This window comes from Pipistrellus kuhlii, unplaced genomic scaffold (genome assembly GCF_014108245.1).
Source record: "Pipistrellus kuhlii isolate mPipKuh1 unplaced genomic scaffold, mPipKuh1.p scaffold_m20_p_25, whole genome shotgun sequence".
Taxonomy (NCBI): Eukaryota; Metazoa; Chordata; class Mammalia; order Chiroptera; family Vespertilionidae; genus Pipistrellus; species Pipistrellus kuhlii.
This window is the reverse complement of record NW_023425524.1, coordinates 1,980,096-1,992,580: the sequence shown is the minus strand read 5'-3', so window position 1 is coordinate 1,992,580 and position 12,485 is coordinate 1,980,096. Positions and strand designations below refer to the sequence as shown.

Genomic DNA, 12,485 nt, shown 5'->3' with positions numbered 1-12,485 from the left:
GTCTGGTGAGCCCAGCCAGGACATGGAGAGGTCCGTGGTCCTGGCCAGCAGCCTGTACGTAGCAGACTGCATTTAGTGCCTTTAATGGATCACCTGCCCTGCCTTCTCTCTGGTCAGCTGCCAGAGAAGAGAGCATCCTTACCCCCCATCCTCAGCAGTCCTTCGTGCGTCAATCCCGGATGTGACATGCCATCGAGGGGACGTGTTGTGGGGTTAAGAGAGAGCCATTCAGTTACTGCCAGCTGAACGTTCGTATGGATGGCTCTTCCTCATTGAGTCTGACCCGGACTTCATTTGTCATGTGACTGTGGTTTTTCAGGTGCAGAGTAGACAATGTCATAGCTGTTGCTTTTTTTTGTTTGTTTGTGGGGGTTTTTTTGTTGTTTTTTTTAAAGCATTTTCTTCTGGCATCTGTCGAAGGGAGGGCTCCCCTGGCGGGAATGAATTGTCCCCGTGGCTTCCCAGTTTGGATCGCTTCTGAATGCCAGGTCTAACGAGTCCATGAATAATGTATAACCCTGTTTCTCTTCTTGTTTCCCATCCACAGGTGACCGCTATTCCCGAGTGGTGTTTACCTCGGCCGGCGGAGAGACGCTGTGGAACTTACCCGCAATTAAATCGATGTGCAATGTAGATAATTCAAGGGTATGTAAAGGGAAACTGAAGTAGGTTTGGCACCCGCCAGGCGATGGTTCTGAAACTCCTTTCACTGCAGAGCTCTGCCTGAGTCCTTTCGGGCTCACCTGCCGAGGAGAAAGCATTTCCCAGGATCAAAGTGTCTCCTCCCCACCCTCCCCTCTGTCTTCCCTAATAAAGGACTTTTTTTCTTTCGCTCTCCTGTTCTTTGTCCTTGACAGTCTTTTGTATTCTTTCACCGCAGCTCTCCTTTCAGGATCACAGTTAAGACTCTTTTTTTCCTTCCTTTGTCCTATTTCCTCTCCTAATCTGCTTTCATTGTTCACCCCGCTTCCCCCTGAGGCAACTGTCAGCACCTTAATCACACGCCTTCCTCCCATCCGGGCCATTTCCCCGAGGCTCAAAGGAAAATGCAGGGCCCCGGGCCGGCCGGGGAAGGGACATCAAAGGCTAGAAAGCTAGAAAGCTGGGATCTGTGCGAATGGCAGGAGTAACCCCCACAGGAGAAGGCAGGGGATGCTGGCAGCAGCACTTCCTGTCCTGGAGCCCCAGACCTGCCTGGCTCAGGCCAGAGCGGGCCAAGGCCGCCCCGGGCCTGGGAGAGCTGTCAGCTTCAGGAGCTCAGAGGCAGCCTCTCCAGGTAGAAGCTGCCGTCTGATGTCCCTCCTGGGCCCGTCCGAGCACAGTGACCAGCGGGAAGGAACTCACTGCATTCTTAGTGTCCCCCTAAGGTAAGGTGACCAGGCGTCCCGCTGTTGGCGGGACAGCCCCGATTTTTAACAATTTGTCCCGATTTTTGGAAAGGAAATCCAAATTGTTAAAAATTGGGACTGTCCCGCCAACAGCGGGATGTCTGGTCACTTACCCTAAGGTGCCGCTGAAAGCGGAAGCGCACGCAGTGCTAGGAGCCAGGCTGGCCATCAGAGCAGTGGCCTGTTCTGACAACAGCGGTCCTTAATGGGTACGAGGCAGAAAGGACGCTGAGATCCCCCAGACCAGCAGTCTCATTGTGAGAACGGACGTGGCTCTTCAGGTTAGCTAGTTGGCCCAGATCTCCTGACTCTCCGTCCTGATACCTTTTGTAAAGGAGCTTCCCCCGGGGCTGAGCTGTCAGGATTTGCTGCGAGTGCCATCTTGTCTCTGTCCAGCTCCAAACAGATCAGGGGCGCAGACCATCAGTAAACAGACAGCGGTTCCCTCCCAGCATCAGCTTTCGTCCGCCACCTTTTCTTCTCTCCCACGGCGATCAGTTCGGTATTTCTCCTTGTCACGGGCCCCACCTTCTTCTGTGGACTGTGAGGCGCGGGGGAGGGGGCGGTAGAGTCTCTGCCATGAGTAGACTGCATGCCCCGTCCTTCACCTTACTCACCAGGCCCTTGACCTTGGACCTTGTAGCTGGTACTATCCGGGCTGTTAATGGATGTTCTCACCTTAGGTGAGAATAACTCCTTCCCTTCCATGCCTCCTCCTCCTCGTTATCCCACCTTCACAGTGGATCTATAGACCTTCCTCCCCCCAAAGATGCCGTAGTGACGGAATTCACGCTGTTGATTAAGAGCTGATGTTTATTGAGTGCTGCTGATGCCTGCCAGGACGTGTCCCAGACACCTAGCCAATTATTTCATTATTCATTGAATTATTATGCATCTGCACCACAGTGTTATGAATTAAGTACTATTAGTGCCCGTTGTATTTATTTTTAAAATGTTTTTTATTGGTTTCAGAGAGAGGAAGGGAGAGAGAGAAACATCAGTCGGCTGCCTCCAGCACACCCCCTACTGGAGATCAAGCCCACAACCTAAGCATTGGCCCATAAGCATGACCTCCTGGTTCATGGGTCACTGCTCAACCACTGAGCCCCACAGGCTGTGCGTATTGCCGTTTGATAGATGAGGAGAGTTCGCACCGGAGGGAAGTAGCAAATGGAGGATTTGAGCCCGGCCAGGTCTCACTCCAGCCTGTGCCTCATGCTCCCAAAATGCAGGAAATACCCCATTTTTGTTCAGTTTTACTGTAGACGCCATTTCCCACTCAGAAGAACCTCTGAGAGTCAGCATGGCCTGGAATAAGTCACCGTTAGAGCTAGCAGTTCATTCTGTGTTGCCTTCAAAGACTCAAAAGCCAGAAAGCAGGGTTTAGGCGCTAGAGCTTTCCTGAGTGGAAGCAATACAATTTCATATGTAACCCGTATGCAGACAAAGCAGATGGATAAAATCAGCACCAAGAGGTGGTGGCTTCACACAAGGCATACAGAACGGACATGTTAAACAAGTTGAATGCATGACACGAAGGGAAAGTAGCGGAAGAAGAAGATCATGAAGCTAAGGCTGAGATCTTACATGAAAGAACACAGACCCTGTAACCCTGTACACTGCCCCATCGGGAACCGCAGACTTGTCTGCACCCTCCCTGAGAGCCGCCGCCCCAAAAAGCAATTCATATCGGGGGGAAAGCCATAGAAATGGGGTAACCAGTTTGTTTCTAGAGGTCGCCCTGCTCCCCCTGACAGTAAGGCAGGCGAGGACCGTCCCTCACTCCTCACACCTCCATCAAAACGCAGGACGTGCTCCAGGTCCTCACCCTGCTCCCGGACACAGTATGGACCCCTAGCTGATTGGTAGACCCCGTCTCAGGCAGGTCGGAGGCAGGAACACGGTGTAGCAGAAGCATTTCTACAAGAGCTGAGTGCAAGGAAATCTAAGTCTGTGGCCTTGTGGTTTCAATGCCCTTGCAGAATGCAGACTCTAAAGGGATGGGTGCACTCTGCTTCTCCGAGAGTTTTTCTCCCCTGGGCTCCGGGTAAGGATGGATAGCTGTGCGGTCAGATTTGTAATCCGTAGCAAGAACACCCTGAGCGCTGTGGTCCGCTTGTGAAACGCGAGGAACGTACCCAAGACACGCCTCTCAGCGAGGGGCCCAGCCGGGGACAGACCCACACCAGCACGTGAATAGCTGGATCCCGGGGTCCCCCAATTCCGCCTCAGAGGGCATGCTTGTCATTTCATTTCATTTTATTTTTTCATGCTTATCATTTTAACTTGCTAAATCAAAAGCTATTTTTGCCAAGGGCTAGTGCCTTTGTATTCTAATCTCTAACTCTGCCGTGAACAGTGAACAGTAAGCCTTTCCCGTAGGGATAAGATATTTATGGCATCTGAGCTCTTGGTTAGCAGGTCGGATTTCAGATTATTTCAGGTTGTTGCGGTGCCTTTTTTAATCTCCCCGCTCCGGACCCTTTTCGGGCTTTGATTTGTTGCTGTGGTTTGAGCGAACTGTGTCCCAAGACTACCTGGCCATCTCCCTCCATCCTCCCCCCCACCCCCCAGATGCTAGTGTTGTCCTTAAGCACTTGATGACTAACAGTATCAGGTTCAGTGGGACACACACCCACATGACACAGAGCAGAAGAGCTTATAACTGTCAGTAGGTCGACCCTAGAAAACATCTGGTCCTCAGTGAAATACTCAGGGTCCTCAGTGTCATATCCAGGGGGACCTGATGCTTCCGTTGTCGCCTGCCTGTGCTGACAGCACACCCAGTTCAACCCCAGTGTTCGTTCCCACAACAAGCCCCAGACACACTGAGTCCACAGCCCTGTCCCCCTCCCAATACCCTCCTCTCTCCCCTGCCCCCGAACAAAGAGCTTGGTTCCCGAGCTGTCAGCTCCCTCCTGACAGTCTGTTCCTTCGTCTTTCTCAGGAGCCTCAGTTGACACCCCATCGTCTCAGTTCCCTTTCCGCCCTTTGACCTCGGGGCCCCACCGGCAGTTGGTCGTTTGTTCGTGCCAAGAGTGAGCTTCTTTGTCTTGTCTCCGCTGGAAACCCTGTCCCTGCCTCTTAGTCTCTGCGCCTCGTCCGAGTCAGGACTCTGAGCGATTCGCTGATACGAGGGATTTGAGATTCGGTGCCAGGGCAGCTTTCGTGGACAGCCAGGCCCTCCCCGGTGCTTATCCTAAGGAAGGTCCGGCGTCCTCGCCTTTTCTTTGCTCCGAGTCCCTTCGGTTGTCCAGTCACAAGGCCCATGGGCACGTGGGGGAGGAGAGGCCACAGTCACTAGAACTAGAACCTGGGATTAAGGGGTGACTTGCTTCCCTGTAGCTTTTTCTCAGCCCCTTAAAATAGCCCCAACGCAGCCGCTAGTTTTGAAAGTGAAGATAGTATTTAAAACTCTGCCGCCTCCTCCTTGTTCTCTCTTCTTCCTTTGCCCGCTATTTTAAGCCGACCCCACCCCTGCAGTCTGACCAGGAAATGTGCAGGGACACGTTTCAGCCACATAAGCAGCTGGCTTTCCAGCAGCCAGTTTGCGAATGCCTCCGATGAAGAGTTACGGTGCTCACAAGAGCTACAAGAAAGTCCTCTCTGTTCCTGTTTTTATAAATGTCAAAGATTGTGAAATCATCCCTATGAACTCTTTTCCCCAAAATATGGCAGAAACATGTCTTCTGCATGAAGGCATACCTGCTTGCCAAGCCCCACAGGGCCATATACACGGAGTGGCCAGATGATGATGACCTCTGAACGCATAATAATCTGGCCACTCCGTGTAAATCCTATATAATAAAAGGCTAATAGGCAAATTTTCCCCTCAATAGGAGTGTGACCAACAAGCAGGCTGGCTAACTGCTCATATCCTCTCACCCTGGCCAGGCTGGCCAGACCCCACCCATGCACGAATTCATGCACTGGGCCTCTAACATTATATATATATATATATATATATATATATATATATATATATATATATACATATATATATATGAGTGGCTAGGTTATTATGCATTCAGAAATCATAATAATCTGGCCACTCAGTGTTAGCTGGCTAAATCACTCCACCAAGTTAGGGCCTCTGTCCACACATGGATTCACCCTCGCATCCCATCTGCAGGTTCACACAGACCCTTCTACATAACACGGTGTTCCTTCTCACACTGAGTTAGAATTACTGATTTCTGGTCTGATGTCCCTGTCGCTCTTGAGTCACTTGAGGGCAAGAACCACTGTGCCGTATTCACAGGCGTCAGGAACATTTATTTTCTTCTGAACGGAGGGCGGATGGGACCATACGGCCTCACTCCTGATTGCCTAGGCAGCTCCTTGTACTCCATTCCTTTAGACTCAGGGCCTCAGCTTCCAGTCCCGGGTAAGTGTACTGTCGCGACGTCTCAGCACTGTCCTTACTTCTGACCCTGCATGCGCCCTCCAGCTGGTCCATCCGCCAGCGCCGCCTTGGCATCAGGATCGCCTCTCCGGAGGCTGCTGGCGTTGGTTGTTGATAGTGGCCGTCCACGTGGTGTTCACTGGTCCAACATTTTCATCTTTGATCAGAGGCCCTCGTGGAAAACAACAACCCTGCTCATATTTGTGAAGGTCGTTCAAGGACAGGATTCTGTGCTGCTTCCCCAGCTTCAGCTGGCAACCTGCTCCCTTTATCTTTCACTTCATCCGCTCAAACAGGCTCCTTCTAGCGGGTCCCGGGTTTCACGATGGGCACCATTTGTCTTCCTCCACCTGAAAGCGGTCAGACATTAGGGCTGCATTGCTTCTCAGCTCCCCAGGCTGAGTCTGGAGGCCTGCGGGTTCTCTCTCTGTAGGGAGGGAGCTGGTGAGCTGCCACCACGCCCAGAGGGTGTCTGCTGGGCAGCCGCTTCCCCTGACAGCCTGTGTGACTGTCTTCTCCTGGAAGCAGCTAAATACGAATTATCCTGTTTGGTGAAATGTCAAGTAATTATCGCTCTTCGGAAGTGAACTTAAAAATGAGGGCTTTGTTAAAATAAACATTAATTTAGGACACTTGAATGATAACCTTTTTGGCTTTTTTTTTTTTTTAACCCCCGACAGATTATTTTATTTTTTATATATTTTTATTGATTTCAGAGAGGAAGGGAGTGGGGGAGAGAGATAGAAACATCAATGATGAGAATCATTGATTGGTTGCCGCCTGCATGCCCCCTCCTGGGGATTGGATTGAGCCCAGAACCCAGGCATATGCCCTTGACCAGAATTGAACGTGGTTCCCTTTAGTCCACAGGCCAACATTCTATCCTTTGAGCCAAACCAGCTAGGGCCAGAGTATCCTTAAAAACAGCTTTTGATTGTGGAAATGTTCACACCAATGCAGAAGTAGAATAACAGAATAATTCCTCACGTGGAAGTCTCCCAACACCACCAGTTCCCAGTACGTGGCCAGTTTATTTTATCATAGTCCCAGTGAAGTACAGTTGACCTTGAACGGCTTGGGGGTTTGGGGTGCCAGCCTTCTGTGCTGTCAAAAATCCACAGAGAACTTTTGACTCCTCAAAAGCTTAACTGCGCATCTTGATGGCCAGAGCTTAGGTTCTGAGTGACTTGTTCTTCACTAAGTTTCGGTTCCAAAGAGGTGATTTGTGCCAACATGCCCTCCCCTGGGAGAAGGTATTTCATGCGTGATTGGCAAAGCCCACTTTAATAAAGACCAAGGTGGGTTTAATAAAAAAAATATTCACACCCTTTTTTTTTAAATATGTTTTTATTGACTTCTGAGAAGAAGGGAAAGGGAGAGAAAGAGAGAAACATCCATGATGAGAGAGAGTCATTGATGGGCTGTCTCCTACATGCCCCCTACAGGGCGTGTAAGGAGCCTGTAAACCGGGCATGTGCCCTGACCAGGAATCGAACCATGACCACCTGGTTCCTAGGTCGTCGCTTAATCACTGAGCCACCCCAGCCGGTGGCTTCCTGATTCACTGACAGTTCTCTAGGGGATGGCATTTTGCTTCCAGCTGGGTTGATCAAGTCAATATGCCTTCATCACCCAGCATTTCACACTGATAACCAGAAACTTTGGGCAAAGCCACAGATTGGTGGCACGAATCAATTGGGCCATTGTCCTCTTCACTGATCCTGTAGATGTGCATGCCATCCACCTTATTGCTTTTTAGAGGGACTTTGAAAGGGCTTGTTTGCCCAAGAGGTGTTAATTTCCTCCCCTTTCTGAGATCACACCAGCACTGGTTGGAGTTGGTTCACACTTGCCTGTCATCCCCATGAAGTACTTCGTTGTTCAGAGTGAGGTAGCCTCATGAGGATTTGGCCACAGCGGGATTCCGGGGGGAAGTCACACTGGGCATCCACACGAGAATAGCTTTTACCTTCTGTAAATCCCTGGCCACCTTAACCCAGACTTTTGAGCAACCTGTCCACTTTATTTATTTTAAATGTTTTTATTGATTTCAGAGAGGAAGAGAGAGAGAGAGATAGAGATAGAAACATCATCGATAAGAGAATCACAGATCGGCTGCCTCCTGCACGCCCCACACTGTGGCTCATGCCCGCACCCCAGGCATGTGCCCTGACCGGGGAATCGAACCGTGACCTCCCGGTTCATAGGTCGATGCTCGACCCCTGAGCTATGCTGTCCCCCCCGGTGAGCGACCCCGTTTTAAACGCCAGCCCTCCCCGTGTGTCTGTCTCTGCAGATCAGGGCGCACCCCCAGTTCAGCGACCTCTGCCAGAGGACCACGGCCGCCTCCTGCTGCCCCAGCTGGACGCTGGGCAACTACATCGCCATCCTGAACAACCGCTCGTCCTGCCAGAAGATCGTGGAGCGGGACGTGGCCCACACGCTGAAGCTGCTCCGCGCCTGCGCCAAGCACTACCAGAACGGCACTCTGGAGCCCGACTGCTGGGACGCGGCGGCCCGCAGGAAGGACCAGCTCAAGTGCGCCCACGTGCCGCGCAAGTGCGCCAAGTACAACGCCGTCTACCAGATCCTGCACTACCTGGTGGACAAGGACTTCCTGGCCCCGAGGCCGGCCGACCAGCCCGCGCCCGCCCTCAAGTACAGCATGCTCTTCTCGCCCACCGAGAAGGGCGAGAGCATGATGGGCATCTACCTGGACAACTTCGAGCGCTGGAACGCGTCCGACGGCGTCACCACCGTGGCGGGCATCGAGTTCGGCATCAAGCACAGCCTGTTCCAGGACTACCTGCTGATGGACACGGTGTACCCCGCCATCGCCATCGTCATCGTCCTGCTGGTCATGTGCGTGTACACGCGCTCCGTGTTCATCACGCTCATGACCATGTTCGCCGTCATCAGCTCCCTGATCGTCGCCTACTTCCTCTACCGCGTGGTGTTCAACTTCGAGTTCTTCCCCTTCATGAACCTCACGGCGCTCGTCATCCTCGTGGGCATCGGGGCGGACGACGCCTTCGTGCTGTGCGACGTGTGGAACCACACCAAGTGCGACAAGCCGCGGGCCGACACGGCGGAGGCGGTGGGCGCCACGCTGCAGCACGCCGCCCTGTCCATGTTCGTCACCAGCTTCACCACGGCCGCCGCCTTCTACGCCAACTACGTGAGCAACATCACGGCCATCCGCTGCTTCGGCGTGTACGCGGGCACCGCCATCCTGGTCAACTACCTGCTCATGGTCACCTGGCTGCCCGCCGTGGTGGTGCTGCACGAGCGGTACCTCCTGAACGCACTCCCCTGCTCCCGGGGGCCCCGGCCGCGGGCGCACCCCGACAAGGGCTGCTGGGCCGCGGCGCGCCGGGCGGCCCGCCGGGCCCTGCTCGCCGCCTCCGAGGCCTCGCGCGTCTTCTTCGAGAAGGTGCTGCCCTGCCTCGTCATCAAGTTCCGCTACCTCTGGCTCCTCTGGTTCCTCGCCCTGACGGTGGGGGGCGCCTACGTCGTGTGCGTGAACCCCAAGATGAAGCTGCCCTCCCTGGAGCTGGCCGAGTTCCAGGTGTTCCGGGCGTCCCACCCCTTCGAGCGCTACGACGCCGAGCACAAGAAGCTCTTCATGTTCGAGCGCGTGCGCCACGGTGAGGAGCTGCACATGCCCATCACGGTGGTCTGGGGCGTGTCGCCCGAGGACAACGGCAACCCGCTGAACCCCAAGAGCAAGGGCCGGCTGACGCTCGACAGCAGCTTCAACATGGCCAGCCCCGCGTCCCAGGTGTGGATCCTGCGCTTCTGCCAGAAGCTGCGGAACCAGACGTTCTTCCACCAGACGGACGAGCAGGACTTCACCAGCTGCTTCATCGAGACCTTCAAGCGCTGGATGGAGAATCAGGACTGCGACGAGCCGGCCCTGTACCCGTGCTGCAGCCGCTGGAGCTTCCCCTACAAGCAGGAGGTGTTCGAGCTGTGCATCAAGCGGGCCATCATGGAGCTGGAGCGCAGCACCGGCTACCACCTGGACAGCAAGACGCCGGGGCCCCGCTTCGACATCAACGACACCATCCGGGCCGTGGTCCTCGAGTTCCCCAGCACCTACCTCTTCACGCTGGCCTACGAGAAGATGCACCAGTTCTACCGCGAGGTGGACGCCTGGATCTCGCGCGAGCTGAGCTCGGCCCCCGAGGGCCTGGGCAACGGCTGGTTCGTCAGCAACCTGGAGTTCTACGACCTGCAGGACAGCCTCTCGGACGGCACGCTGGTGGCCATGGGGCTGTCCGTGGCCGTGGCCTTCAGCGTGATGCTGCTCACCACGTGGAACGTGATCATCAGCCTGTACGCCATCGTGTCCATCGCCGGCACCATCTTCGTCACGGTGGGCTCCCTGGTCCTGCTGGGCTGGGAGCTGAACGTGCTGGAGTCCGTCACCATCTCGGTGGCCGTGGGCCTGTCGGTGGACTTCGCCGTCCACTACGGGGTGGCGTACCGCCTGGCCCCGGACGCCGACCGGGAGGGGAAGGTGGTCTTCTCCCTGAGCCGCATGGGCTCCGCCATCGCCATGGCCGCCCTCACCACCTTCGTGGCCGGCGCCATGATGATGCCGTCCACCGTGCTGGCCTACACGCAGCTGGGCACCTTCATGATGCTCATCATGTGCGTCAGCTGGGCCTTCGCCACCTTCTTCTTCCAGTGCCTGTGCCGCTGCCTCGGGCCGCAGGGCGCCTGCGGCCAGATCCCGCTGCCCCGGAGGCTCCGGTGCGGGGCCTTCTCCCGCCGCCGCCTGCCCGCGAGCCCGCCGGACAAGGGTCCGAGCAAAGCGCACGGCCTGGGCGCCTACCAGGCGGGCCCCCGGGGCCAGAACCCCGGCTCCTCCGAGCAGGAGTTCTATGAGCTGGAGCCTCTGGCGTCCTCCCCGCCCAGCGGCCCCGCCTCCGAGAAGGCCGCCTACGAGGACACCCACGTCTGCCCCGAGTTCCTCACGGGCCCGGCCAAGAGCGCGGGGGTGCCCGTGCCCGCGGCGTACCCCGGCGAGCCGGGCCAGGGCGCCAGGAGCGAGCCGAGCCCCGCCCTGCTGCAGCCGGCGCTGCACTTCCTCTCTCTGAGCCAGAGGTGCGGCTGCCCCGGTGCCTACAGACGCCTGCAGTACGGCCCTCCCCCTTGCCAGCAGGTGGGGGACGGCCTGTGCCACCAGTGCGCCCGCGCTGCTGCCGCTGCTGCCGCCGGCAGCTTCGTGCACATGCAGAACGGCGTGGCCCCTCTGCCCCCCATGGCGCACCCCGTCCCGCACGTCCACCACTGCCCCTGCCTGCAGGGCAGAGCGCCCCCGCCCCGGGGCTGCTGCCTCCAGCCCGGGCAGCACACGCAGGCCCAGGACACCACGGGCAGGGCCAGCGGGCACAGCAGGCAGGGCCTCGAGGTGGCCGAGCTGGCAGCCCTTGTCCGCAGGAGCGCGGGGTCCTCGCCAAAAGCAGGCGACCCTGAGGACAGCCAGAGGGGGCCCGGTCCCCAGGGAGACGCGGGGACCGCGGCGGGCGGGCCGGGGGCCGAGGACAGGGAGTCTGGGTCGTTGGGGCAGCCCGACGGGGCGGACAGGGGCGCCGAGCCCCCCTCGCCACAGACCGGCGTCCCCGTGAACTCCGAACACTTACATCCCAACGAACCCGCGTTTCTACCGAACCGTTTGGCGGGGGAGGCCGGGTGCGGGGCCCGCCCGCCCGGCGCCCAGGGCTGCGGCAGGGCGGCCCGGGCGCGATGCGGGGCCGCGCACTGCCGGGTGCCCGCCTTCGAGGCCGCCGCGCCCGCCGCCTTAGCGCACGCGGAACTTTCCGGCGAGAGTCTGTTAATAAAGACACTTTAATAAATGCAGTATTAAATCCTGAACCCCGACCCGGCGCCTCGATCGTTCCTTTGAAGGGGAAATGAGACCCACGAGGTCAGAGAAGGAGCCACATGTGCAGGAAGAAGGTCCCCCTTTGTTCAAGGTCCCGGGAGATGCGTATTCCGTGTGAACGAGGTGGTGGCAGGTCTGGTTTATGTTTTCAGAAAGTCCAGTTGTTTGCCCCCTAAATCCGGTTTGAAAAAGAAGGGTCTCCTCGCAGTGAGCCAGCGCGGAGTGTGAGTTAACCTGGAAGTTTCCTTTCTCCGGGAGCCCCATCTGCCTGGGGGCCTCTTCTGGTGCCTGTGGGTGTCCGCAGTGAGGACATTTGATTGCACCTCCGATGTGGGTTTTAGGAGAGCGCCTTCCGCTGGAGCTGAGGAAGTCTAACCCTCGGCATCCTGCCTTCAGGTCGGTCCCTCTGAAGGAAACTGGTGGAGGTATTTCTAAATACCACGCCCCCCCACAAAAGTGCATTTGTTATTTTCTAGGAAGAGTTTTCCAAATTAGATCCTCCTCTTATTCCGGGCTTTCCAAAGAGAGTTGCGAGGGGTCTCATGGTGCCCGGACTCCATGCCACCTCCATCCATCAAACCACGTGTCTAGGTAGCTTTCCAGCGTTTGCTTGAATACTTCCGACACCTTAATTCTTTGTCCCTGGGCAGCGCAGTGTCACTATTCCTAACTGCATTTGTCCTAGAGAATTTTATCAAAGATAATAGATTAGCCAAAACCGGTTTGGCTCAGTGGATAGAGAGTCAGCCTCCCAACTGAAAGGTCCCAGGTTCGATTCCAGTCAAGGGCATGTACCTTG

At 56.1% G+C, this 12,485-nt stretch overlaps 1 protein-coding gene across 8 annotated transcripts in view; it reads left to right on the top strand.

The window, feature by feature from the left end:
* Window positions 1-11,676, top strand: part of DISP1 (dispatched RND transporter family member 1) — a 102,993-nt gene extending 91,317 nt beyond the window's left edge. For all 8 annotated transcript variants that reach the window (XM_045587093.1, XM_045587090.1, XM_045587091.1 and 5 more), the window contains 2 exons: window positions 548-645; window positions 8,090-11,676. In XM_045587093.1, coding sequence (XP_045443049.1) covers window positions 548-645; window positions 8,090-11,653 — 3,662 coding nt within the window. In that variant the 3' untranslated portion in view covers window positions 11,654-11,676. The remainder of the gene's footprint in view (window positions 1-547; window positions 646-8,089) is intronic.
* Window positions 11,677-12,485: the final 809 nt, after the last annotated feature.